Raw genomic sequence first — 27146 nt, 5'->3', positions numbered from 1 at the left:
CAGAAGGGATATGACGGCGTCGCTGAGTTGTTATCGTGGTGGAGGAGGCATGAGAAGCGGAGCGGTGACCTCGGAGCGCTCAGGAGCCGCCGTGTGCGTTGAGATGGAAGAAAAGCAACAAACACGATAAGCTCTAATTTGATTCTCTGGTATCTGGGAGGAAGTTTTGAGAGACGAGGCGGCTCGAGGAAATGCCAACAACAGAAGAGTGTTGGGGCTGCAGGTCACTCACTCACCACTGGAACGACTGAACGTCTCCTGGAGTCTGAAATACTATCAATGTACCGAATGCTTTATTGACATGTGTTGATCTTTGAGTTTTAAGGACTTTAATGTCAACACTGGAGAGAAGTGAACCAAGCAGAAGTCAATAGTTTGTTGTATAATTGGCATCATTGGACGTTGTTCAGCGGTGATGAGCTGTGAGCGGCTCGCTGCCACACGGAGAGGACGAAGGAGACGCAAGTTGAGACTGAGCCAGCGTGAATAATTGAAGCGTCTCACGGGTCAGATGAGGTTTAAGAGCCACCGTGGTCTCTCTCCCTCTCTCTCTCTCTCCCTCTCTCTCTCTCTCTCTCCCTCTCTCTCTCTCACTCTCTCCCTCTCCCAGCCACCACCCACCATCCCTCTCTCTCTCTCTCTCACTCTCTCTCTCTCACTCTCTCCCTCTCTCTCTCCCTCTCTCTGGTTCTCTCATCTCCCCGTCCAAAGCAACAGGGTCAGTTTACTGTTCTGCTGTCTGCTCTGCTTACGTCAACCAGACGGCTCCAACTGAGGAGCTCCAACTGAAGAGCTCCATCTGAGGAGCTCCATCTGAGGAGCTCCATCTGAGGAGCTCCATCTGAAGAGCTCCATCTGAGGAGCTCCATCTGAGGAGCTCCAACTGAAGAGCTCCATCTGAGGAGCTCCAACTGAAGAGCTCCATCTGAGGAGCTCCATCTGAGGAGCTCCAACTGAGGAGCTCCATCTGAGGAGCTCCATCTGAAGAGCTCCATCTGAGGAGCTCCATCTGAGGAGCTCCATCTGAAGAGCTCCATCTGAGGAGCTCCATCTGAGGAGCTCCAACTGAAGAGCTCCATCTGAGGAGCTCCATCTGAAGAGCTCCATCTGAGGAGCTCCAACTGAGGAGCTCCAACTGAAGAGCTCCATCTGAGGAGCTCCATCTGAGGAGCTCCAACTGAAGAGCTCCAACTGAAGAGCTCCATCTGAGGAGCTCCATCTGAAGAGCTCCATCTGAGGAGCTCCATCTGAGGAGCTCCATCTGAGGAGCTCCATCTGAAGAGCTCCATCTGAGGAGCTCCATCTGAGGAGGTCCAACTGAGGAGCTCCATCTGAGGAGCTCCATCTGAGGAGCTCCATCTGAAGAGCTCCATCTGAAGAGCTCCAACTGAGGAGCTCCATCTGAAGAGCTCCATCTGAAGAGCTCCATCTGAGGAGCTCCATCTGAGGAGCTCCATCTGAAGAGCTCCAACTGAGGAGCTCCATCTGAAGAGCTCCATCTGAAGAGCTCCATCTGAGGAGCTCCATCTGAGGAGCTCCATCTGAGGAGCTCCAACTGAAGAGCTCCATCTGAGGAGCTCCATCTGAGGAGCTCCAACTGAAGAGCTCCATCTGAGGAGCTCCATCTGAGGAGCTCCATCTGAGGAGCTCCATCTGAAAAGCTCTTCAGCTCCATGCAGCTCCTCCTTCCTCTCGTCACAGTGATCTCAGGATCACAAAGCCGTCCTTAACCACGACGTCTCGCTGGCTTATTTCCTCTGGAGCAGCTCGATGTCTTTGAGCTGCTCCAGAGGGAGTGTGAGTCCACGGCTCCGGTCTCATGGTCCTCCACATGCAGGGGAGCCACTCAGTCAAAGTGGACAGTGGGATGTGGATGAAGGGGAAAGGAGAGTGGCAGCGCGAGGATCAGTCATCACGATGGATGCATGTTGGAGTTTCATCTCTAATCACAGGGATGACGTGTCTCCATCCCAGGCTGCAGGGCGCCGTGAGGGGCATGAACACGTCTGGAGGAGATGTTTCCTGGAGCTGAGGACCCTCGTGACGTGTTCCTCAGGTCCCTGTCCACCAGACTGCAGAGGGGCGGGTACCAGACGCCCTCTAGCCACTATTTGGGTTATTTTAAAACAAAATAATGTTGCAACCTTCGTACAATCTGTTTGACTCTCTTGTCTTACACGCCACTCTCTCTCCCTACAGCCTCCACACATCCTTCTCTCTGTTTGACTCATACATCTGGAAACCTCCGGGAAGCCAAAGTGAGATTCTTCTCGTCGCCAGTGGATCACGTGACCTGAACCTGTCGGATGCCCTCACACCGGCAGCTGCTGTGTTCCCTTCAGGCCACGCCCACACTCCCACTTCCTGTCGGCCTGTCAGCGTCTCCTCACACGCTTCACAGACATGTTGTGTGTGGGAAGAAGTTGTGAGATAAGGACGCTTGGTAAACACGGGGGGGGGGGGGCTTGATTTGCGCTCTGGCTCGTCCCCAACTCCTGTGACGGTGCCAGTGCTGCCTGAGGCGGTGGCTCGGCTCCAAGCTCCAAGGAACATGACACACAACGTGTCAGACCCCAGCTTCCCCAAGCTTCCTGAAGCTTCCCTAAGCTTCCTTAAGCTTGCTGAAGCTTCCTGAAGCTTCCCTGGTTCCCTCTGATGAGTGAGGGATGTCTGCGTCTCCACGCGAGGCGACTCTCACCGAGTTGGCTGCACGGCCACGCCGGTGGCCTCTTCCTCTGGAGGCCCTCAGGTAATCAGCTCGGCTCGCTCAGGCTTCCTGGATGTGAGACGTTGAATGAAAGAGAACCTGTGGAGTTCTTCATGGTTCTGTTTGGCCCGGCCCGTTCTCCAGGCTGTTGCTGTGATGACCTGTTATCGGCTCCCAGAGGCCTCCCAGACGCACACTTCATGCTTCTGGAGAGCAACACTGAGAGGAGACAGAAGCTTTGTTTACAGCTTCAGGAGTTGACCAATAGATTATTGACTCATATTCATTCAGCTCATAGCTTGAAGCCTTTTTCCTCTCTGAGTGTTATTAGATATATCAGTTGTTGTTGTTTTTTGTCTGAGATCATAAAAATCCCACAAATATGTGGAGAGAAAACTCAATTGAATAATGCTTCAATTTCACCATCACGGGACGCAACTCCAGCGGCAGCTTCAGCATGTGAGGAAGGCAGTTCAGAGTCTGTTGCTGCTGCGAATATATATATATATTAGGGCTGTGAAACGATGAAGGGGGGGGGGGGGGGGGTGCAAGTGACTTTTTTCGTCCCGATGTGCGCGCACACGCCGGCATCCGAGCTCTGCGGCGCGCGAGACGGAGATCGGAGTCGTGTTAACGCGACACGTAGAGACAGAATGACACGCTGCTGGTTAGAGACGACCAACAACAGACGGATTGGAAGCTCATTCTGCGCATGCCTTAAATGCGTTAAAAAAAATAAAAAAAATATCCTGTAATTTAATTAACTGAGTTAACGCGTTATTTTTCACAGCACTAATATATATTTATTTATATATATTTATATATATATATGGATATATCTATCTATATATTTATTAGATATATATTTACTATACAGGACTGTCTCAGAAAATTAGAATATTGTGATGAAGTTCTTTATTTTCTGTAATGCAATTCAAAAAACAAAAATGTCATGCATTCTGGATTCATTACAAATCAACTGAAATATTGCAAGCCTTTTATTCTTATAATATTGCTGATTATGGCTTACAGCTTAAGAAAACTCAAATATCCTATCTCTAAATATTAGAATATCATGAAAAAGTATACTAGTAGGGTATTAAACAAATCACTTGAATTGTCTAATTAACTCGAAACACCTGCAAGGGTTTCCTGAGCCTTGACAAACACTCAGCTGTTATAAATCTTTTTTTACTTGGTCTGAGGAAATATTAAAATTTTATGAGATAGGATTTTAGAGTTTTCTTAAGCTGTAAGCCATAATCAGCAATATTATAAGAATAAAAGGCTTGCAATATTTCAGTTGATTTGTAATGAATCCAGAATGCATGACATTTTTGTTTTTTTAATTGCATTACAGAAAATAAAGAACTTTATCACAATATTCTAATTTTCTGAGACAGTCCTGTATATTTATTTTATATTTATTTATTATATATATTTATTATATGGATATATATATATTTATTATATATATTTATATATATATTTATACATAGATATATATTATATATTTATAATATATATTTATGACATATATAATATATATATATACATACGACGATTCTCATAAATATGCATCACACACTTTCGATTGCCTCCCTGTGGTAGACAGAGAGGTTGACCGGCTGCTAAATGAAGACTTTATCATCTTCTTGTAAATATTACCAGAGGAGAACCAACAAAGGGACTCCTGGCTGAGATGAGCGAATCATCAGATGTGTCACAGGTCAGAGGTCACAGGTCACAGCCCTCACCCCGCTGCAGCTGGATGTGACGGCCCGTTCAGTGTCACTTCTACGGGTCATTACTCAGAGTGACCTCACAGGTCTCCCTCCTGGCCTACCTGTTGACCTTACTCTACACTCCTGGCCTACCTGTTGACCTCTTACTCTACACTCCTGGCCTACCTGTTGACCTCTTACTCTACCCTCCTGGCCTACCTGTTGACCTCTTACTCTACCCTCCTGGCCTACTTGTTGACCTCTTACTCTACCCTCCTGGCCTACCTGTTGACCTCTTACTCTACCCTCCTGGCCTACCTGTTGACCTCTTACTCTACCCTCCTGGCCTACCTGTTGACCTCTTACTCTACACTCCTGGCCTACCTGTTGACCTCTTACTCTACCCTCCTGGCCTACCTGTTGACCTCTTACTCTACCCTCCTGGCCTACCTGTTGACCTTACTCTACACTCCTGGCCTACCTGTTGACCTCTTACTCTACACTCCTGGCCTACCTGTTGACCTCTTACTCTACCCTCCTGGCCTACCTGTTGACCTTACTCTACACTCCTGGCCTACCTGTTGACCTCTTACTCTACCCTCCTGGCCTACCTGTTGACCTCTTACTCTACCCTCCTGGCCTACCTGTTGACCTCTTACTCTACCCTCCTGGCTTACCTGTTGACCTCTTACTCTACCCTCCTGGCCTACCTGTTGACCTCTTACTCTACCCTCCTGGCCTACCTGTTGACCTCTTACTCTACCCTCCTGGCCTACCTGTTGACCTCTTACTCTACCCTCCTGGCTAACCTGTTGACCTCTTACTCTACCCTCCTGGCCTACCTGTTGACCTCTTACTCTACCCTCCTGGCCTACCTGTTGACCTCTTACTCTACCCTCCTGGCCTACCTGTTGACCTCTTACTCACCCTCCTGGCCTACCTGTTGACCTCTTACTCTACACTCCTGGCCTACCTGTTGACCTCTTACTCTACCCTCCTGGCTCACCTGTTGACCTCTTACTCTACCCTCCTGGCCTACCTGTTGACCTCTTACTCTACCCTCCTGGCCTACCTGTTGACCTTACTCTACACCCTGGCCTACCTGTTGACCTCTTACTCTACACTCCTGGCCTACCTGTTGACCTCTTACTCTACCCTCCTGGCCTACCTGTTGACCTCTTACTCTACCCTCCTGGCCTACCTGTTGACCTTACTCTACACTCCTGGCCTACCTGTTGACCTCTTACTCTACCCTCCTGGCCTACCTGTTGACCTCTTACTCTACCCTCCTGGCCTACCTGTTGACCTCTTACTCTACCCTCCTGGCCTACCTGTTGACCTCTTACTCTAGAGTTTCAATCCTTTGACAACAAATAAAACATTACTGTTCAAATATATATTTATTTCCATCCTTCATACAAACATCTTTTATTTCTCTCTTCAAAAAAATAAAGTGTTTAAATGGTGAATAAGTCAAAGTGCAGTGAAGTGGTCAGAGAGGTCAGGGGCCACTCAGGAGCCCAGGACACAGGTATCGGTCTGTAGGGATCCCAGCAGCACTCAGGAGAGAGGAGAGGAGAGAAGAGTCACTGGAGTCTTTGGATTAGTAAGATCATTAAGGAAACTCAATCCTGACGTCTTCCCCAAATGATTAGTCTGCAGCTCCATCACAACCATGACGTCATGTTGTGTTCAGGTGCACGTCACGTTCACTCGTGTTCCTTCTCGGCTCCTGACAGTGAAACAAGTGTCCCCGGAGGTGTTCCCCTCTCACGGAGCTCCGCGCCGGGCCACCGGTCAGCGGCGCTCAGGTGGCCGGCCAGCTCTTGCGCCACGGCCTCTCTTCCGATCTGGTCGTTCCTCCTCTTCTCCATCACCACGTCCTCCAGGCTCTGGAACTCCAGCACGTGACTCTTCTTCTCGGTGAGCGGCAGCTCGAGCCGGTACGGCTGCTTCCCGATCCGGATCTCCCCTCCGATCTTAAACTCCCGTTTGCCGAAGCGGCACCACGCGGCGAAGCACTCGGAGTTCCTCCAGTACAGCTCCCGGTCTCTGGTCCCGACGTGGTCCAGGGCGTTGCGCACGACCACCTCCGGCGGTAGCGCGCGGTACCGGTAGAGGCCGTTGACCACGCGGCCTCTCTTGCCCTGGCTCACGTCCGTGAGGAAGTTGTTCTTGATCTCGGCCCGGTGCATGTGGACCACCTGGAAGTCCCCCACGTACACGGCCCAGTGCGGGTACTGCCCCGCGGCCACGAACTCCAGCAGGTCTCCCGGTCTGCACTTGTTCAGGAGGCTCTCCGCCCGGTGCGCCGCGGCTCCGGCGCTCCGCTCGTAGACGCGCTCCTCCCGGTAGTAGACGGCGCACGGCAGCTCGTCCCGGGGGTCGAAGGGCTTCTCCACGTGGTCCGCCCGGTGTTTGTCCGGTGAGCAGCGGTCCAGCTGGTCGTCCTGGTCGTCGTCGTCGTCGTTGGAGAAGATGTACGAGACGCCGATGCGCGGTCCCGCGTCGTCCGGTCCGCAGCCGTTGGGGTCGGACGACGGCACCTCTGCGTAATTCAGATGCGTCAACTTCTCCACCTGGTTCCCCATGAGGCGACAGGTGGAAGCCGCGGGAACGGGATCCACACCGGGACAGGGTCCACTCCGGGACAGGGTCCACCGGTCCGGTCCTCACTTCACCGGAGAGGAGAGAGATGTGCCGCGTGGGACTAGAACCGGAGGAGTGGAGACCGGCACCAGGGGGCCATGTCCGACTGGTATATAAATAAATATATAGAAATATATATATATTGGTATGTCCTCCAGATGAACAGCAGCCTGTACATGAACACAAAGAGACAGCAGCTGTAACGCAGAGTTCAGGCCGGTCGACTCCCAACAGGTGAGACCGGACGCACCTGTTGGCTCACACACACACCCCACACACACACACCGCCTCACCGCCGCTACACTTCTGCTGTCGTGTTAGAGTCCTCCTCCGGTGTTGCTCCCCGGTAATTGGTCCGGTTCCGTTGGTCCAGCTCGAGTCCTCCTCTGGACACAGGAGCAGAACTCTGGAGCAGCCGGTCGCGCAGCTTCCCTCGCGCGCTCCGCTGACCCGGATTCAGACGGCTCCTTCCTGGGTGCTGGGCTGACGTGTGTGTGTGTGTGTGTGTGTGTGTGTGTGTGTGTGTGTGTGTGTGGTAAGCGCCACGGCGGTGCAGCGAAACTCACCGAGGACCCGGTGACTGCTGGGAGGTGTTGTCATTTAAAGCCACAGTACACCTTTTTGTTGGTTGTTGTTGTTGTTGTCTCGTTTACATACTCATAGACATCAATTTACACATTAGGTGAGATTAGATTAAGATAAACCGAGTTCTCAGTAGCCCCCAAACACACACACAGACCAAACTCAAGGACACACAACACTCACAAAGACACACTCACAGACACACACACTGAAGTCAACATGGGATCAATAAAGTGTTTTCAAAGAGAACCGGTCAGAAACATAAACATGAGCATGCTGTGTGTGTGTGTATATATATATATATATATAATCCATCTATATAAATATTATATATATATAATCTATATATATAAATATATACATATAAATAATCTATATATATAAATATTATATATATATAATCTATATATAAATATATACATAATCTATATATACATATAAATATATAATCTATCTATATATAAATATAATCTATCTATCTATATACATCATATCTTTGAATCTACTAAATATATATTTTTAAAGTTTATACCCTAGGACATTTATGACGTAAAGGTGTCTCTAAAATCCACTCTGCATGTGGAGATCTCCAGCTCCGCCTCCCTCCAAGGAAACCTCTGCCCTCTGACATGTTGTTTACTTACCTGAGACGTCACATGTGTGCAGCAAACACCTGAACGTTGCAGAATGCTTCATTCAACATGAATAAGTCAATAAGTCAACACTCCAGTGCATGTGCTGTGAGTATCTTCAGGGCTGAAGGCTCTGTGCTGCTCTCTGGCGGGAGGAGCAGTTACAGATGTTTCAATACGCATTGAGAGTTATTCAAAGAACAGCTTGACCTCGGCAACACGGCCGGCGGAGGCCAGAGGGAGGCCGGAGGGCCGGAGAGGGCAGGACGGAGGCCGGAGAGGGCCGGAGAGGGCAGGACGGAGGCCAGAGCGAGGCCGGAGAGGGCCGGAGGGAGGCCAGAGCGAGGCCGGAGAGGGCAGGACGGAGGCCAGAGCGAGGCCGGAGAGGGCAGGACGGAGGCCAGAGCGAGGTCGGAGAGGGCCGGAGGGAGGCCGGAGAGGGCAGGACAGAGGCCAGAGCGAGGTCGGAGAGAGGCCAGAGAGGGCCGGAGGGAGGCCAGAGCGAGGTCGGAGAGGGCCGGAGCGAGGCCAGAGGGAGGCCGGAGAGGGCCGGAGGGAGGCCAGAGCGAGGCCGGAGAGGGCCGGAGGGAGGCCAGAGCGAGGCCGGAGAGGGCAGGACGGAGGCCAGAGCGAGGCCGGAGAGGGCAGGACGGAGGCCAGAGCGAGGTCGGAGAGGGCCGGAGGGAGGCCGGAGAGGGCAGGACAGAGGCCAGAGCGAGGCCGGAGAGGGCCGGAGGGAGGCCAGAGCGAGGTCGGAGAGGGCCGGAGCGAGGCCAGAGGGAGGCCGGAGAGGGCCGGAGGGAGGCCAGAGCGAGGCCGGAGAGGGCAGGACGGAGGCCAGAGCGAGGCCGGAGAGGGCCGGAGGGAGGCCAGAGCGAGGCCGGAGAGGGCCGGAGGGAGGCCAGAGCGAGGTCGGAGAGGGCCGGAGCGAGGCCAGAGGGAGGCCGGAGAGGGCGGAGGGAGGCCAGAGCGAGGCCGGAGAGGGCAGGACGGAGGCCAGAGCGAGGCCGGAGAGGGCCGGAGGGAGGCCAGAGCGAGGCCGGAGAGGGCAGGACGGAGGCCAGAGCGAGGCCGGAGAGGGCCGGAGGGAGGCCGGAGAGGGCCGGAGGGAGGCCGGAGAGGGCCGGAGGGAGGCCAGAGCGAGGCAGGAGAGGGCCGGAGAGGGCAGGACGGAGGCCAGAGCGAGGTCGGAGAGGGCCGGAGGGAGGCCAGAGGGAGGCCGGAGAGGGCCGGAGGGAGGCCAGAGGGAGGCCGGACGGAGGCCAGAGCGAGGTCAGAGAGGGCAGGACGGAGGCCAGAGCGAGGTCGGAAAGGGCCGGAGGGAGGTCGGAGCGAGGCCAGAGGGAGGCCGGAGAGGGCCGGAGGGAGGCCAGAGCGAGGTCGGAGAGGACGGAGGGAGGCCGGAGAGGGCAGGACAGAGGCCAGAGGGAGGCCGGAGAGGGCCGGAGGGAGGCAGGATGGAGGCCAGAGCGAGGCCGGAGAGGGCCGGAGGGAGGCCGGAGAGAGGCCGGAGAGGGCAGGACGGAGGCCAGAGCGAGGTCGGAGAGGGCCGGAGGGAGGCCGGAGAGAGGCCGGAGAGGGCAGGACGGAGGCCAGAGCGAGACCAGAGGGAGGCCGGAGAGAGGCCGGAGAGGGCAGGACGGAGGCCAGAGCGAGGTCGGAGAGGGCCGGAGGGAGGCCGGAGAGGGCAGGACAGAGGCCAGAGCGAGGTCGGAGAGAGGCCAGAGAGGGCCGGAGGGAGGCCAGAGCGAGGTCGGAGAGGGCCGGAGCGAGGCCAGAGGGAGGCCGGAGAGGGCCGGAGGGAGGCCAGACGGAGGTCGGAGAGGGCCGGAGGGAGGCCAGAGCGAGGCCGGAGAGGGCAGGACGGAGGCCAGAGCGAGGCCGGAGAGGGCCGGAGGGAGGCCAGAGCGAGGCCGGAGAGGGCAGGACGGAGGCCAGAGCGAGGCCGGAGAGGGCCGGAGAGGGCCGGAGGGAGGCCAGAGCGAGGCAGGAGAGGGCCGGAGAGGGCAGGACGGAGGCCAGAGCGAGGTCGGAGAGGGCCGGAGGGAGGCCAGAGGGAGGCCGGAGAGGGCCGGAGGGAGGCCAGAGGGAGGCCGGACGGAGGCCAGAGCGAGGTCAGAGAGGGCAGGACGGAGGCCAGAGCGAGGTCGGAAAGGGCCGGAGGGAGGTCGGAGCGAGGCCGGAGAGGGCCGGAGGGAGGCCAGAGCGAGGTCGGAGAGGGCCGGAGGGAGGCCGGAGAGGACGGAGGGAGGCCGGAGAGGGCAGGACAGAGGCCAGAGGGAGGCCGGAGAGGGCCGGAGGGAGGCAGGATGGAGGCCAGAGCGAGGCCGGAGAGGGCCGGAGGGAGGCCGGAGAGAGGCCGGAGAGGGCAGGACGGAGGCCAGAGCGAGGTCGGAGAGGGCCGGAGGGAGGCCGGAGAGGGCAGGACGGAGGCCAGAGCGAGACCAGAGGGAGGCCGGAGAGAGGCCGGAGAGGGCAGGACGGAGGCCAGAGCGAGGTCGGAGAGGGCCGGAGGGAGGCCGGAGAGGGCAGGACAGAGGCCAGAGCGAGGTCGGAGAGAGGCCAGAGAGGGCCGGAGGGAGGCCAGAGCGAGGTCGGAGAGGGCCGGAGCGAGGCCAGAGGGAGGCCGGAGAGGGCCGGAGGGAGGCCAGACGGAGGTCGGAGAGGGCCGGAGGGAGGCCAGAGCGAGGCCAGAGGGAGGCCGGAGAGAGGCCGGAGAGGGCAGGACGGAGGCCAGAGCGAGGTCGGAGAGGGCCGGAGAGGGCAGGACAGAGGCCAGAGCGAGGTCGGAGAGGGTCGGAGAGGGCCGGAGGGAGGCCAGAGCGAGGTCGGAGAGGGCCGGAGCGAGGCCAGAGGGAGGCCGGAGAGGGCAGGACGGAGGCCAGAGCGAGGTCGGAGAGGGCCGGAGGGAGGCCAGAGCGAGGTCGGAGAGGGCCGGAGGGAGGCCGGAGAGAGGGAGGTTTACGGCTTGTCAGAATATCGGTTTGTTCTCCAGTCTTCAGTTCTCACTTGTCAGAATCAGCCGTCGCTTTAGAACGACCACGAGTCGCATCAAGACGCCTCGTGTTCCTTCAGGAGAGTTCATGAGAAGCTGAGGCACCCGAGGGAGACTGAACCTCGTTCTGGATGGAGCTGCCAGGGGTCCCCACTCCTGGAACTAGAACCCAGAGATGGAAACATGCAGACACTGCCCCCTAGTGGTGCTGTCAGCTCACTGCAGCGTCTTCAGATGAATAAAACATATCGAGTCACTCCCACTCAGGTCTTCATTGATGAAAACGTCTGCAGCTGCTTTTATTCACACAAAGCCAGAGTACAAAAACACACACACACCATCACAGTGGAGTTCAGCAGACAGCAGAACATTGTGCTGTCCAGCAACAGGAAGCCCACGGTAACCACTGACCACTGCTGACCACTCTCACCAGCAGCAGCTGCTTCCTACGACAGAGACCTGGTGCAGCCGCACTGAACGACGACTGTGGAACACTTCTATGTGCGGCTGCCGCTTCTCTTCTGGATCTTTCTCCTCAGCATCTGGTCGGGGATCAGATCCGCCTGCCTGACGTCGGTGTTCCCGCAGCCCACCACCGGACAGCTGCAGGCAGACAGAGACGCGTTAAGGGATGAGGATGAAGTGGCCGCATTTCATCACACCGGATCACAACAAGCCCCGCTGCTGGAGCCAGCTGGGGTTCCATCACAGGTCCTGTGCACTAAAGACCAAGTGGATCAGGCAGCTGGGGCCGAGGTCCCTGCTGCAGCACCGGAGCCACGGGCCCCCGGAGCCTCACCGGCATTTCTTCTTCTGGCTCTGCTTCGTCTTGATCAGGCCCAGGATGGCTCCTTCGTCATAGTGGTGGCTGCACTTCTTATTCCTCATCGGGTTCACCATCTCCATCTGGAAGACAGATTCACAGTGGTGACACACACACACACACACACACACACACACACACACACACACACACACACACACACACACACACACACACACACACACACACACACACACACACACACACACACACACACACACACACACACACACACACACACACACACACACACACCTGTGTGAGCGGGCAGCTGAAGTTGACTTGGCTCTGAGTGACAGCGATGTCTTCATCCAGCTGCTCCGGGTTCTCCTCTGACTCCTGATGGGCTGAAAACACAAGATTGACATGCAGACAGGTGAGCTTCCACACGTCCTCATGTCCAGATGTCCTCATGTCCACACGTCCTCATGTCCAGATGTCCTCATGTCCACACGTCCTCATGTCCAGATGTCCTCATGTCCACACATCCAGATGTCCACATGTCATCACGTCCAGATGTCCACACGTCCTCATGTCCAGATGTCCTCATGTCCACACGTCATCACGTCCACACGTCATCACATCCAGATGTCCTCATGTCCAGATGTCCTCATGTCCACACGGCATCACATCCAGATGTCCTCATGTCCACACGTCATCACGTCCAGATGTCCTCATGTCCACACGTCATCACGTCCAGATGTCCTCATGTCCACACATCCTCATGTCCACACGTCCTCATGTCCAGATGTCCTCATGTCCACACGTCCTCATGTCCAGATGTCCTCATGTCCACACATCCAGATGTCCACATGTCATCACGTCCAGATGTCCACACGTCCTCATGTCCTCATGTCCAGATGTCCTCATGTCCACACATCCTCATGTCCACACGTCCTCATGTCCAGATGTCCTCATGTCCACACGTCCTCATGTCCAGATGTCCTCATGTCCACACATCCAGATGTCCACATGTCATCACGTCCAGATGTCCACACATCCTCACGTCCACATGTCCAGATGTCCTCATGTCCACACATCCTCACGTCCACATGTCCTCATGTCCACATGTCCTCATGTCCACACGTCCTCATGTCCAGATGTCCTCATGTCCACACATCATCACGTCCAGATGTCCTCATGTCCAGATGTCCACACGTCCTCATGTCCACACATCATCACGTCCAGATGTCCTCATGTCCAGATGTCCTCATGTCCACACATCACGTCCAGATGTCCTCATTTCCACACGTCCTCATGTCCACACGTCATCACGTCCAGATGTCCTCATGTCCAGACGTCCTCATGTCCACACATCCTCATGTCCACACGTCCTCATATCCAGACGTCCTCATGTCCACATGTCCTCATTTCCACACATCCTCATGTCCAGATGTCCTCATTTCCACACGTCCACATGTCCTCATTTCCACACGTCCTCATGTCCAGATGTCCTCATGTCCAGATGTCCTCAGTCCAGATGTCCTCAGTCCAGATGTCCACACGTCATGTCCACACGTCCTCATGTCCAGATGTCATCACGTCCACATGTCCTCATGTCCACACGTCCAGATGTCCACACGTCCAGATGTCCTCATGTCCACGTCCTCATGTCCAGACGTCCTCATGTCCACATGTCCTCATTTCCACACGTCCTCATGTCCACACATCATCACGTCCAGATGTCCTCATGTCCACACGTCCTCATGTCCAGATGTCCTCATTTCCACACGTCCACATGTCCTCATGTCCAGATGTCCTCATTTCCACATGTCCAGATGTCCTCATTTCCACATGTCCAGATGTCCTCATTTCCACACGTCCTCAGTCCAGATGTCCTCACGTCCACATGTCCTCATTTCCACACGTCCAGATGTCCACACGTCCTCATGTCCAGACGTCCTCAGTCCAGATGTCCTCATGTCCACACGTCCACATGTCCTCATTTCCACACGTCCTCATGTCCACGTCATCACGTCCAGATGTCCTCATGTCCAGATGTCCAGATGTCCTCATTTCCACACGTCCTCATGTCATCATGTCCACACGTCCTCATGTCCTCACGTCCACATGTCATCATGTCCACACATCCTCATGTCCAGACGTCCTCAGTCCAGATGTCCTCAGTCCAGATGTCCACACGTCCTCATGTCCAGATGTCCTCATGTCCAGACGTCCTCATGTCCAGACGTCCTCATGTCCACATGTCATCATGTCCACACGTCCAGATGTCCTCATGTCCACACGTCCTCATCTCCAGACGTCCTCATGTCCACATCTGGACGTCCCGGTATCGAGGGACTGGCTCCATGACGAGATGGCAGGAGACGACCCAGCGAGAAGGACCAGGATGTGGCTGAACATGTGTGTCACATTGTCCCAGAGGTGGCAATACATTCAGAGATAATGCTGCATTCAGGTGTTACACCTGTCGACACACACACGCGTCCCCCCTCCTCCAGGCCTCACCTTGGTTGAAGGAGCTCTTGACGCTCTCCCTGAAGGCCACGACCTTCTGGTGCTGCTGCAGCTCTGCGTCGGAGAGCCCGGCCGTCGTCTCCGTGAAGCGCTCCCTCACCTGGGCCGACAGGCTGAACACGGCCTCCGGCTGCTGGGAGTTCACCTGCACCAAGGGAAGTCCATCAGGCCGTCTCCTCGACCTTTACAATCAGTCAACTTCAGTGTTTCCCTGACATTTAAAACTAACAGCGGCACATGAGGACTTGCCACTCGAAAACAAGATGCGTGTGACCTTCCAGGAGGTCCACTCGCCACCCAGGCGAGCCTCTGAACCGAGACGCTCGTTTCCCCGCCGCCTTGCTCTCACCTCGGCCGTGACTCGTTCCACGATGTTCACGAAGACGTCGATTTCTCGGTCCATCTTGGCACACTCCAGAATCATGGCCTCCATCTCTTTGGCGCCTGGATTCCCTTCTTCACCTGTCACAGGGACGGACATATTCAGATCACTCACACGAGGAGAAGTGGTAACACCACACGGTGAGCATTGCATCTCAAATCTGTCTTTAAAAAAAGAAGAAGAAGATGGAGTCGCTAGCAACAGATCAAAAGTACGTAAGACTGGTTATGCAGGCAAATCACTCACATCCCGAGAGCTTTTTGAAATTATATATATATATAATAAAACCTTTTTATTTAGTAAGTGATTGTTGTAACATAGTTCATCATGTTCTTTGCTTTAGTAAACTAAGTCATTTCCATCTCTCTAACGCACCATCAGAAGACGGTGAAGCGGTTTCCGGGTGTGATATCCAGCCAATCAGAAGACGAGGATTGTAACCAATTAGATGTAGAGATACAATGGTGACTGGTCCCGCCCACTTACAGGCAGAAAGAACAACCAGCGCGAGCGAGCATGTTATAAATCCCTCGCGCGGATGTTTGATCTGCGCGCGCGGCTTCATGTGCGTGGCGGGAGTTCACCGTGATCCCCTCGTACCGGATCACCGGGGAACAGAGTTAGCGTGAAGCTGTCCTCAACTGTAACGATACTTAAGTGCCGTCGGTACTCTACATTCCCACTACCGTGAACACACCGGTGTCCCTGCTGTCCAGGTGGACACGGACCGACAGGTGTGTGTAGCCGTTACCCTGCGTCTCCGCCAGGTCCATCGCCACGTCCGTCACGATGTCCATTCCGGTCCCGATGTCCGCCTGACACGACTTCAGACCCGACAGGGTTGCGTGAACCGCGCTGAGAGACATCCCGGCGGCGGGGCGTTTACCGCGGAGACGAACCGGCAGCGACCGTTAAGCTGCGTGACGGGAGTCGAGCTCGCTAACCTTTACATCCTCCTGGAACACCTCGCGAGCTAACGTGGCTAATGGACGAGCTACTTCCGGTGTGACGGCACAGGCGTCAGGTCGTTGTCCTGCTGCTGAGACGAACAAAAGAAGAAACGCGTCACGAGAAAACAACCGCGAAAATAATTACAACTGCGGCGCAGCTCAGATCGGACTTCCGGGTTTGTTTTTGTTCTTTTCAAAATAAAAGCCTTGACCAAAGGATTCAACTGAAGAGAAACAACAAAAGATATTATGAACAATCGTTTTTATTTCTTAATGGTATTTAGAAATGGCACAAATTGATCAAACCTAAAGTAGGCAAATAAGCTATTGGTTTCATATCTATGTACAATGTATTATTAGTGCATTAAGACATTACTGGTTCTTGAAATGTAGAAGAAAACTATTAAATAGGCTTTTGTCATGGTAGACACTGAAGCACAGACTGGATAATAAACTGAAGACTGAACTCTGTTTTGCTGTCTTAGTTTCAGGGTCCTGGTATTGTGCATGCAGGTCCCCGTCACACTGTCACAGCTTACTGGGACACGTCAATGTTGTAAGTAACACACCTGTGCATTTCCTAATGTGACCAGTCAAAACGTCTGCAGTTACAAAGCCGATGGCACAAAAGCACAAAGGTACATCATCCAGGTGTTCACAGTATTGTTCTGAACTCATCAAAGATGAAACTGGGAACGTGGGCTTCGGCCACCTTAGGAACACAGAAAAAAAGGAAAGAGACGTTATTATCCCACATTACGTACAAGACAAGGTGCTCACCACATACCTAAAGTCTTATTCAGGACACGGTGCTTTATGATAAACTCACAGCGGAAAGGTAGAACCTCTTACTGTGTAGCAGCTGCTCAACTCACGGCTAGAATCATCACAAATACCTCCAGTTTATGTTAGTTGTTGACATTGATCACATTCTGATGACCTCAGGAGGAGCAGCGCTCAGGTGTGTTGGCCTACCTTGCGAGACAGTTTTGTGTACTTCACATAGTCTTCCAGGAGCATCAGCGCTCCCACCACGTCAGAGGGCATGTCAGGGATCTTCTGACTGGGGGTCAGACGGGGTCATGAAGTCAGTTTTATTAAAGTGTTCTCATATCTCACACACACACACACACACACACGTCACCTGGTGCACTGCTCCATCATGGAGCGGATGAACTGACCAATGAGAGCCAAGAACTGCTGCGTGTATCTGGAGTGGAACTGCTTGAGCAGGGTGAGCATGCCCAGCACCAGCGGAGGCCAGTCCAGAGGATCTGAGGCCTTCTTGCAGGTCATTCCTGGGAGAAGTCGAGTGGTTACTGACATGTTGGATGAACTAGTCTGATGAATCCTGAATCCTTGGCGTGATGGCCTATAGACTAAGGCTCCACGTCCAGAACGTAGCATCCTCCATCAAAGACGACATTCATTCTCCTCAGCACCATAAAGGATGAAGTACAGTCACACGGAAACAAAAAGACTCGCCTTGGTTTTTGTTGTACTGAAGCCTCGGCAGCTGAGCGATAATGAAGAGGAAGTTGATGAGGGGGAAGTACGGGAGGCGCTTGGTGGTGATGTAGATCTGGGAGGAACACACGAGGAAGGAGAAACAACCTCATTAAGACGTTGAACAGGAAGGACCCGGCTCATGAACCCAGGCTCATCGTCTCCAGACCTTGTTGAGCGGGTTGTGGATGCCGGCCGCCTCCAGGTGGGCGGTGATGTCGTACAGCAGAGTGTTGTCCTCTTTGGGGTAGGGCAGCGACGGGTCCTGGTAGTGGGCTTCAATGTCGGCCAGCAGAGACCTGGACATGTGACGGAGGAGTGAAGGAGGGAGACGTCAGCTGGTACTGCAATCAGGAAACCTCTCCTTTACGGATCAAGCAGTCCTCCACAGATGATGGTGGTAAAGCATGACTGCCAGGTGAAGAACAGTTCATCCAAACGGACCTAGCATGGAACAGTCTGACGGCTTTTATTACAAAGAGGAGGGGGCAAATACTCAGGGGCTGGATTTGTGTTTTCAGGGAAATGCAAATACAGATGCAGGGTGCTGTGCTCACATGAACAAGTAAAAGATAATCAAAGGGCTGCTTTTCCTGTTTTCTTTCTTTTTGGTATGTATGTGTGTTTTTATGTATGTATGCATGTGTGTGCATCTATATACATGTATAAATATCATTGTGTCCTGTTTTGTGTGTGCATGTTTATGTATATACATATATTTATACATATTCATATATATGTATATATGAATAAATATCATTGTGTCCTGTTTTGTGTGTGCATGTATATATATATATATTTTATTTTATTTTGAGATCTGACATTTTTGTATTTGTTTTATGTTAATTTGTCTAAACGAATAAAAAAATGTAAGTGACAACAAACAATAAACTAGATGACTGGTGGTAAATGGTGGTGACTCAGGCGGACGGACTTGTTGAGGTTCTCCAGGGCGGCGGCCAGGTGCTTGGAGTCAAACTTGCAGGAGTAGTTGAGCTCGTTGGCGATCTGCTGCCGGAGGATCTGCATCTGGCCGACCTGAGCCCAGGAGCAACGTCTCAATGCAGGGACCAATAGTAATGCTCACAGCGCGAGAGGACGTCCTGGACCTGTACCTTCATGATGACCTCCAGGTATGCGCTCCAGATCTTCTGGGTTTTGGCCGCGGCGCTGGCGTACACTTTGCTGGCGTTCCCTGTTGCACAACAACAACACATGACGGCTCCTCGAGGAACGAAGAGGCCGGCGGCTTGAAGGGTTTCCTCAACCGACACCTACCCACAACGCCCTGGACCGGCGTGACCACGGCCAGCAGGACCTTCAGAACATCCACCACGGCCTTGTCCTTCAGGACCGTCCTCTGGATCCACACCAGGAAGTTCTGATGGGAGAAACACGGAGAAACACGACGAAACACCTCGTTAGCCGCAGCTCGTTAGCCGCAGCTCGTTAGCCGCAGCTCGTTAGCCGCAGCTCGTTACCCGCAGCTCGTTAGCCGCAGCTCGTTACCCGCAGCTCGTTACCCGCAGCTCGTTACCCGCAGCTCTTTAGCCACAGCTCGTTAGCCGCAGCTCGTTACCCGCAGCTCGTTACCCGCAGCTCTTTAGCCGCAGCTCGTTACCCGCAGCTCGTTAGCCGCAGCTCGTTACCCGCAGCTCGTTACCTGCAGCTCCTTGACGATGGTGAAGCAGAGCAGGCGGTCCAGCCCATTGAGGCCGAAGGTCCCCAGCGTGTTCTGGACCTCAGAGAACAGCCGCTTGTCGGTGACCTGGCGGTGGCTCCTCGAGTCGTACCACGTGTTCAGCTGCTCCACGTAGCACGTCAGCCTGCAGGGGGACACGGTCAGGACACGCACACACAGCTTCATCTTCATCCACAGCTTCTGCTCTTCATCTACAGCTTCATCTTCATCCACAGCTTCTGCTCTTCATCTTCATCTACAGCTTCTGCTCTTCATCTCCAGCTTGTGTTCTTCATCTACAGCTTCTTCATCTTCATCTACAGCTTGAGTTCTTCACCTAAAGTGTTCCTGAGAGAGGAAAGCCCCTCCTGGGGTCTCAGTGCCTCTGTAGTTCCTGCCGTGTCCACACGGGGACTCCCTGATACGTACATCAGGCATCATGGACAGTGACTCTTGTGATATTGGAGACGTACTTGGGGTCCGTGATGCGGAGGATCTCTCTGCAGAGGCGGCCGATGAAGGTGGCCGACTCGTCCACGGAGGGAAACTTAGGGATGGGGATGTGCGTGGACTGGTGCACGCTCTGCCAGTCCTGGATCTGAGGGGAGGAGCAGAGAATGAGTCGACCGGCCGGCAACTCCTCGCGCTGCCGGGTGGCGCTGCTGACCTTGGCCCGGAGGAAGCTGTTGCATTCCTGCTCCACGTTGTAGTTGATGATGCGGGACACCTCCTCCTGCCAGATCTTCAGGCCGTAGATGCTGACGTAGTCCTGGATGTACTCAAACGACCTGTAGAAGCCGTCCATGGTGGCCGCCATGTCCTGCAGCTTGGGCATCAGCTCGCTGGACTGAGAGGAGAGTCGTGTTGACTGAGCGGTTAGTGCGTCCCTGCTGTGGTCCAGGAGGACTCACACAGGAGCTCATTACTCCACAGAGATCTGACGTCTGACCTTGGCCTTGGGGTTGAAGATCAGTCCTCTGTGGAGCGCGTAGGCGACCCTCTTCACCAGCTCCTTCCTGATGCCGTCCTCCAGGAGCTGCTTGGGGTCCACCTAGAGCAACACAGGGGGTCGGTCATCCCCTGCTGCACGGTGCCACACCCCATGTCCTGGAAGGGTTCCCATCCTGCTAGAGGAGGACCCTGCATCACAGCTTCTACCTTAATGATCCCAACCAGAGTGGTCTTCATCATCAGGATCCCCTCAGTGAAGATGGAGATGTCGTGGGTGAGTTTAGCCACCTGTGAAGCAGAGAAGAGGATCAGAGGACCAGAGGAGCAGAAGACTAGAGGACCAGAGTCAGGAGAAGCTCACAATGACCTCATCATGTGCATCAAGAGAGGTGAACACAGCGTCCCTCTGGATGCTCCTCGGGCCTCAGTGGGACACCTCCATGCTGCACGTGGTGGACAGGCTCTTACCTCATAGCGAGCGCCCAGCTGGGAGAAGTCCTTCAGCTTGTCCTTGTTCAGCCGCGTGGGCACCTCCATGATGTCGTGGATCTGCAGCTTGATGATCTTGGCCAGAGAGGTGAACATGCTCTCTGGGATGATCTGCAGCACCTGGAGAGAAGCAGATGGACAGCCACCGTGAAGCCGCCTCCCTGAGGGTCAGGACCAACGCTGGAGGCTCCTCCTCCTCCTCCGTAGACTGAAGGACCAGCACGGAGGAGGAGGGGAGGAACAGAACAGATGCTCCAAGGAACATGACTCATGAGTGTGTATGTGATGACAGCCCGCGGAGCTCATTGGTTAAACGCCGTGAATCCATTATGACCGTGATGCCAGAGGTCATGGCCGACGGCCCTCACACCTGAGGACACCTGAGCGCCCTACCTTCCTGACGTAGGACACCAGCTCCCCGGAGTAGAACTGAGACACGCTGAGCAGGTCAGCGCTGTCGGCCTGGTTGATCCGCAGCAGGGGAAGGTCCAACGCAGAGGCCAGCTACACACACACACACACACACACACTTAACATCACAGGTCCTCGTGAAGTCGGTGTGGTCGTCTCTCCTCTGGGCCTGACGGTGAGCCTGACCTTCAGGAACGTGGCCCTCAGCTTGGTGACCATGGACGGGTTGACCCGGATGCTCTCCTGCATGATGAAGGTGAAGCTGCAGAGGAACACGCAGCAGGTGAGCCGGCTGACGCCCAGCCGTGACCCTCTGTCCACGAGGAGCTGCTCACCTGTCAATGATCTGCCAGGCGTAGGACAGGTCTCCCACGATCTGCATGGTGATGAGGACTTCCTCCTTGATGTTGATGGTGCGGATCATTTGGTGCAGAAACCTCCGGGTGTCAGCCAGGAACTGGCAGACCTGGAGGTTGGACTCCAGCTGGTGGAACTCCTGGACCTGAGGAGCACGGGAACACCTCACACACCTGAGCCCAAGGGCTGGAGGCCCCGGCCGCAGGCTGAGGGGTCCATGACATGTTCAGGAGGAGGACCGGGGGCTCAGGAGGAGGACCGGGGGCCCATGAGGAGGACCGGGGGCTCATGAGGAGGACCGGGGGCTCAGGAGGAGGACCGGGGGCCCAGGAGGAGGACCGGGGGCCCATGAGGAGGACCGGGGGCTCAGGAGGAGGACCGGGGGCCCATGATGAGGACCGGGGGCCCATGAGGAGGACCGGGGGCCCATGAGGAGGACCGGGGGCCCATGAGGAGGACCGGGGGCTCAGGAGGAGGACCGGGGGCTCAGGAGGAGGACCGGGGGCCCATGATGAGGACCGGGGGCCCATGAGGAGGACCGGGGGCCCATGAGGAGGACCGGGGGCCCATGAGGAGGACCGGGGGCTCAGGAGGAGGACCGGGGGCCCATGAGGAGGACCGGGGGCTCAGGAGGAGGACCGGGGGCCCATGAGGAGGACCGGGGGCCCATGAGGAGGACCGGGGGCCCATGAGGAGGACCGGGGGCCCAGCCGCGTGTTAGCGGGTCGCTCACCTCCACCAGGGCCTGGATGAGCTGCACCGTCTTGCGGCCGGCCGCCGTGGCGTCCTCGTAGTTCAGACTCTGGATCTGCTTCGAGATCTCCCGGAACCAGGCCTGCAGGTTCTCTGAGGGACAGAGGTAGAGGTAGAGGTGTGTGTGTGTGTGTGTGTGTGTGTGTGTGTGGCGCAGGAGGAGAAACAAGGTTCTGAGTATCGTTCACCGCGACCTTTGACCCGTGAGCCTGCCGCCTCCCCCCAGACAGAGCGACTCACCGTTCTTCTCCACCCTGGTGAGCGGCTTGACGCCGGAGAAGACCTCGGCCAGCTCCGTCATCCTCTCAGAGCCCTCCTTCTGGAAGCTCTCCCACTTCAGCTGCTTCTCCGACAGCATCTGCTTGAACATCTGGAAGAGGGGCAGCAGACGCTCGGTGGGCGGGGCGCGACAACAGAGCGCCCTCTGCTCATGGCCCTATGCGGCCTATGCTAATGACACACAGCATTCCACTATCCACTCCACGAGGAGACGAGGAGCTCAGTGGGTTGGCCCCCAGCCTGAGGGAGCAATGTGGTCCCGGTTTGTAAATACAGCGTTTAAATGTGGCCCCTCCCCCACCGGCTCGGTGTTCTTCAGGTTTTCTAAACACTTGTGTTTGTCTAGAGTTCAGTTATCTTTCACTTCACTCGAGACAAACAGAAGTGTTCTTGGGCTCAGGCAGCCTGCAGCTGACGGGCTGCAGTCTCTGCTGTCCCTCCCACAGAGACACTTCCTCTGCCGCCACAGGTGACATGATTCCTTGAGGTAAAGCCTTCTCTCTGGCCTGACCAACGCGTCCCCTCCTCCGTCAGCCTATCATCATCTCCCATGACCCTGCCCTCTGGCCGCGTGCCCACGGCGGCCCTCACCTCTTTGAGGGTGAACTCAAACTGCGCCGTGTCCAGCAGCAGCTGGAACAGGATCTTCACGTTGTACTTGGAGTCGTTGAGCACCTGGTCTCTGATCTGACGCAGCCGCTTGTTGTTCAGGTCGGAGGCTTCGCAAAGAGAGAGAGACGCATCTTAACGGGAACTTCAAGAGCTTTAGATACAGCACAGAGCTGCAGGAGCACGCCGACCAGAGCTGAGGACGAGACTCACCCGACTCGGCCGAGTGCAGCATCAGCCAGCGGATGGTCACGTTGCAGTCCCTCAGGCAGTTGAGCAGCTTGGGGATGTTGTCCAGGATGATCTCCTCCCGGAGGAAGCCCTCCTTCAGCAGCTGCAGCACCTGAGGCCTCAGGCTCTCCATGCTGGCTGCGTACCGAGAGGCCTGGAACAGTGACGGTGGAGAGAGAGGCGGTTAGAGGTGTGCTCCACCTCCATGATCACTCACCTCCACGAGAGGCCTTGAGGAGAGCCACTGAAGCAGCAGGAGGAGGTGCTGCCCTCCTCCTGCTGCTGGGGGTGCACCGTTCTTTCCTCTTTGTGCTTCAACTGGACGAGTTTAAAAAGTCTCTCTGAAGTCCCTGATTCCACCGTTTGTTTCTATTTAAATGCTGCAGTGTGGAGGACCTGCTCATTCTGCAGAGCCGGATCAGGACTGCGTGAGGAGGGTGCCTCGCTGCGGGGCGTGGAACCAGCAATGTGGAACCAGCCATGTGGAACCAGCCACGTGGAACCAGCCACGTGGAACCAGCCACGTGGAACCAGCGATGTGGAACCAGCCACGTGGAACCGGCCACGTGGAACCGGCCACGTGGAACCGGCCACGTGGAACCGGCCACGTGGAACCATGTGTACCTGCTCCTTGATGTTGCCGGCCTCCAGCGTGTAGTTCAGGGCCGTCCTGGCCGCCTTGTAGGGCTCCCAGGCCTCCACCAGGTTCACCGTGATGCCCATGTAGACGCTGATGACCTGCAGACACACAACACGCCTCATGCTTCACACGCTCTCCTGTCGGGGTCATCGCTGCAGCGAGAGGACGGCCTCGACCCGGATGTCTTACCCAGTTGTCGGGGAAGAACTTGTCCACTATCTCCCTCATCTTGGCCTGCTGGCTGTGCAGGATGGAGGGGCTGAAGTAGAGGCACACGTAGAGCATGGCGGCCTGGTTAGCCAGCGCCGTGCTGCGATGCTCCGGGAGCGGGTACGCAGACACCTGGTGGACGGGAAGGGAAGTGCGCTTTAGTGCAGCCCAGGAAATCTCCCCCTCACTCAGCGAGCGCATCCCAGGAGGAGCGGGCTGCAGGCGGCGGTCACCTGGTTGTAGATGTCGTCCGAGCGCAGCCTCCCGATGACCATGCTGACGAAGGTGGAGCTGACGGGGACCCGCTGGAAGTAGCTCTCCGGGTAGTTGGCCGGCCGCTTGGCTCCCGGCTGCGTGGAGTAGCCGCTGCTGCGCAGCAGCTTGCAGATGTCGTCCAGGTTGGAGTCGGCCGACGAGCGAGCGGCGCTGAACAAAACGGGGAATAAATAAACAATCACAAAACGGGTTCAAAGACGGGCGGAGGCTGCAGCTCGATGTCATAACGCTGTGTGATGATGATGACAATGATGAAGATGCATCACGGACTACCAGACACGAGCTTGATGGAAACGACAAGATTAAATGTTCATTGTAATTATGGAGAAGGAAATATGTTGACGTGAGAAAATGCATGAAAACGAAAAGTAGAGAAGAAAATATCAAACATTAAAAATATTAAAACTGGGAGACAGAAAGAAACTCAGGATAGAACCACCATGCTGCCTCCGCTGGTGTCATATATATATATAATTGTATTTTTAATTTTTGACTTTTGACTTAACTACGTGTGTGTGTGTGTGTGTGTGTGTGTGTCACCTGTATCTGTAGTAGGACACCAGCATCCTCTCTCTGACCTCCCCTTCAATCTTCTGGTCGATGACCAGCAGCATGACTCCGTAGAGGTAGAGCGCCTCACACTGACAGGGACACAAGCTCCTTTAGTCTCAACGCGCTTCACCTCTGAACCTGAACTCTGAGCGGGAGACGAACCAGGAGCTGCTTCCCGTCCTCGTTCAGCAGCACCGTCTCCAGAGTCTGCTGGATGTAGACGCCCTCATGCAGGTCATCCAGGTACCTGAGGGGGGGGGGGGGGGAGTCACGCTCAGGGAGCTTTACTCAAAGAGGTGGACTAGATGTGGACTGCATGTGGACTAGATGTGGACTGCATGTGGACTAGATGTGGACTGCATGTAGACGCCCTCATGCAGGTCATCCAGGTACCTGAGGGGGGGGGGGGGGAGTCACGCTCAGGGAGCTTTACTCAAAGAGGTGGACTAGATGTGGACTGCATGTGGACTAGATGTGGACTGCATGTGGACTAGATGTGGACTGCATGTGGACTAGATGTGGACTGCATGTGGACTAGATGTGGACTGCATGTGGACTAGATGTGGACTGCATGTGGACGCCCTCATGCAGGTCATCCAGGTACCTGAGGGGGGGGGGGGAGTCACGCTCAGGGAGCTTTACTCAAAGAGGTGGACTAGATGTGGACTGCATGTGGACTAGATGTGGACTGCAAGTGGACTGCGTGTGGACTAGATGTGGACTGCGTGTGGACTAGGTGTGGACTGCATGTGGACTAGATGTGGACTGCATGTGGACTAGATGTAGTCTGGATGTGGACTAGATGTGGACTGCATGTGGACTAGATGTGGACTGCATGTGGACTAGATGTGGACTGCGTGTGGACTAGATGTGGACTGCATGTGGACTAGATGTGGACTGCATGTAGACGCCCTCATGCAGGTCATCCAGGTACCTGAGGGGGGGGGAGTCACGCTCAGGGAGCTTTACTCAAAGAGGTGGACTAGATGTGGACTGCATGTGGACTAGATGTGGACTGCAAGTGGACTAGATGTGGACTGCATGTGGACTAGATGTGGACTGCATGTGGACTAGATGTGGACTGCAAGTGGACTGCGTGTGGACTAGATGTGGACTGCGTGTGGACTAGGTGTGGACTGCATGTGGACTAGATGTGGACTGCATGTGGACTAGATGTAGTCTGGATGTGGACTAGATGTGGACTGCATGTGGACTAGATGTGGACTGCATGTGGACTAGATGTGGACTGGATGTGGACTAGATGTGGACTGCATGTGGACTAGATGTGGACTGCATGTGGACTAGATGTAGTCTGGATGTGGACTAGATGTGGACTGCATGTGGACTAGATGTGGACTGCATGTGGACTAGATGTGGACTGCGTGTGGACTAGATGTGGACTGCATGTGGACTAGATGTGGACTGCGTGTGGACTAGATGTGGATTGCGTGTGGACTAGGTGTGGACTGCATGTGGACTAGATGTGGACTGCATGTGGACTAGATGTAGTCTGGATGTGGACTAGATGTGGACTGCATGTGGACTAGATGTGGACTGCATGTGGACTAGATGTGGACTGCGTGTGGACTAGATGTGGACTGCATGTGGACTAGATGTGGACTGCATGTGGACTAGATGTGGACTACATGTGGACTAGATGTGGACTGCATGTGGACTGCATGTGGACTGATGTGGACTAGATGTGGACTGCATGTGGACTAGATGTGGACTAGATGTGGACTGCATGTGGACTGCATGTGGACTACATGTGGACTAGATGTGGACTGCATGTGGACTGCATGTGGACTGATGTGGACTAGATGTGGACTGCATGTGGACTAGATGTGGACTAGATGTGGACTGCAAGTGGACTGCATGTGGACTAGATGTGGACTGCATGTGGACTGCATGTGGACTAGATGTGGACTAGATGTGGACTGGATGTGGACTAGATGTGGACTAGATGTGGACTGCATGTGGACTAGATGTGGACTGCATGTGGACTAGATGTGGACTGCATGTGGACTAGATGTGGACTGGATGTGGACTAGACGTGGACTGCATGTGGACTAGATGTGGACTGCATGTGGACTAGATGTGGACTGGATGTGGACTAGATGTGGACTGCATGTGGACTGGATGTGGACTAGATGTGGACTGCAAGTGGACTGCATGTGGACTAGATGTGGACTGGATGTGGACTAGATGTGGACTGCATGTGGACTAGATGTGGACTGCAAGTGGACTAGATGTGGACTGGATGTGGACTAGATGTGGAA

At 54.9% G+C, this 27146-nt stretch overlaps 4 protein-coding genes across 4 annotated transcripts in view; 1 reads left to right on the top strand and 3 right to left on the bottom strand.

Annotated features, from left to right (window-relative positions):
- Positions 1 to 5812: 5812 nt before the first annotated feature.
- LOC130212901 (protein LRATD2-like) lies at positions 5813 to 8103 on the bottom strand. The gene is made up of 2 exons (XM_056444190.1): positions 7374 to 8103; positions 5813 to 7250 (listed from the first exon to the last, which is right to left on the bottom strand). Exon 2 carries the CDS (start codon positions 7020 to 7022, stop codon positions 6141 to 6143), a length of 882 nt encoding a protein of 293 aa, XP_056300165.1. The 5' UTR covers positions 7023 to 7250; positions 7374 to 8103; the 3' UTR covers positions 5813 to 6140.
- LOC130212601 (collagen alpha-1(II) chain-like) lies at positions 7021 to 11766 on the top strand. The gene is made up of 3 exons (XM_056443642.1): positions 7021 to 7135; positions 8532 to 11276; positions 11723 to 11766. The coding sequence occupies exons 1-3, from the start codon at positions 7021 to 7023 to the stop codon at positions 11764 to 11766; spliced, it is 2904 nt and encodes a 967-aa protein (XP_056299617.1).
- Positions 11560 to 16072, bottom strand: nsmce2 (NSE2 (MMS21) homolog, SMC5-SMC6 complex SUMO ligase). Its single transcript, XM_056444066.1, has 6 exons — positions 15724 to 16072; positions 14940 to 15052; positions 14582 to 14735; positions 12368 to 12459; positions 12089 to 12195; positions 11560 to 11892 (listed from the first exon to the last, which is right to left on the bottom strand). Exons 1-6 carry the CDS (start codon positions 15836 to 15838, stop codon positions 11787 to 11789), a joined length of 687 nt encoding a protein of 228 aa, XP_056300041.1. The 5' UTR covers positions 15839 to 16072; the 3' UTR covers positions 11560 to 11786.
- A 95-nt stretch (positions 16073 to 16167) lies between these two features.
- Positions 16168 to 27146, bottom strand: part of washc5 (WASH complex subunit 5) — a 12427-nt gene continuing 1448 nt past the window's right edge. The window contains exons 4-29 of the mRNA XM_056444065.1: positions 25030 to 25114; positions 24856 to 24956; positions 24273 to 24465; positions 24019 to 24171; positions 23814 to 23927; positions 23172 to 23343; positions 22941 to 23068; positions 22311 to 22440; positions 22051 to 22163; positions 21296 to 21462; positions 21147 to 21222; positions 20943 to 21053; positions 20529 to 20669; positions 20268 to 20348; positions 20059 to 20160; positions 19777 to 19956; positions 19583 to 19707; positions 19092 to 19254; positions 18707 to 18809; positions 18544 to 18623; positions 18363 to 18466; positions 17598 to 17727; positions 17408 to 17504; positions 17067 to 17220; positions 16898 to 16985; positions 16168 to 16634 (exon numbers count right to left, since the gene is read on the bottom strand). Coding sequence (XP_056300040.1) covers positions 16578 to 16634; positions 16898 to 16985; positions 17067 to 17220; positions 17408 to 17504; positions 17598 to 17727; positions 18363 to 18466; positions 18544 to 18623; positions 18707 to 18809; positions 19092 to 19254; positions 19583 to 19707; positions 19777 to 19956; positions 20059 to 20160; positions 20268 to 20348; positions 20529 to 20669; positions 20943 to 21053; positions 21147 to 21222; positions 21296 to 21462; positions 22051 to 22163; positions 22311 to 22440; positions 22941 to 23068; positions 23172 to 23343; positions 23814 to 23927; positions 24019 to 24171; positions 24273 to 24465; positions 24856 to 24956; positions 25030 to 25114 — 3148 coding nt within the window. The 3' untranslated portion in view covers positions 16168 to 16577. The remainder of the gene's footprint in view (positions 16635 to 16897; positions 16986 to 17066; positions 17221 to 17407; positions 17505 to 17597; positions 17728 to 18362; positions 18467 to 18543; positions 18624 to 18706; positions 18810 to 19091; positions 19255 to 19582; positions 19708 to 19776; positions 19957 to 20058; positions 20161 to 20267; positions 20349 to 20528; positions 20670 to 20942; positions 21054 to 21146; positions 21223 to 21295; positions 21463 to 22050; positions 22164 to 22310; positions 22441 to 22940; positions 23069 to 23171; positions 23344 to 23813; positions 23928 to 24018; positions 24172 to 24272; positions 24466 to 24855; positions 24957 to 25029; positions 25115 to 27146) is intronic.

This window comes from Pseudoliparis swirei, chromosome 22 (assembly GCF_029220125.1).
Source record: "Pseudoliparis swirei isolate HS2019 ecotype Mariana Trench chromosome 22, NWPU_hadal_v1, whole genome shotgun sequence".
Classification (NCBI taxonomy): Eukaryota; Metazoa; Chordata; class Actinopteri; order Perciformes; family Liparidae; genus Pseudoliparis; species Pseudoliparis swirei.
This window is presented reverse-complemented; position numbering and strand designations above follow the sequence as displayed.

What these genes read in the sequence shown, in the direction of transcription:
- LOC130212601 (XM_056443642.1), top strand. Translation starts at nt 7,021, where the DNA reads ATGAGGCGACAGGTGGAAGCCGCGGGAACGGGATCCACACCGGGACAG. An exon ending in AGAGGAGAGAGATGTGCCGC is followed by an intron (nt 7,136 to 8,531) that starts GTGGGACTAGAA and finishes GGCGGAGGCCAG; the next exon opens with AGGGAGGCCGGAGGGCCGGA. An exon ending in TACGGCTTGTCAGAATATCG is followed by an intron (nt 11,277 to 11,722) that starts GTTTGTTCTCCA and finishes CACTCTCACCAG; the next exon opens with CAGCAGCTGCTTCCTACGAC.
- LOC130212901 (XM_056444190.1), bottom strand. Translation starts at nt 7,022, where the DNA reads ATGGGGAACCAGGTGGAGAAGTTGACGCATCTGAATTACGCAGAGGTG.
- nsmce2 (XM_056444066.1), bottom strand. Translation starts at nt 15,838, where the DNA reads ATGTCTCTCAGCGCGGTTCACGCAACCCTGTCGGGTCTGAAGTCGTGT. An exon ending in GGACCTGGCGGAGACGCAGG is followed by an intron (nt 15,053 to 15,723) that starts GTAACGGCTACA and finishes TCCCTGTGACAG; the next exon opens with GTGAAGAAGGGAATCCAGGC. An exon ending in CAAGAGCTCCTTCAACCAAG is followed by an intron (nt 12,460 to 14,581) that starts GTGAGGCCTGGA and finishes TTGTGTTTTCAG; the next exon opens with CCCATCAGGAGTCAGAGGAG.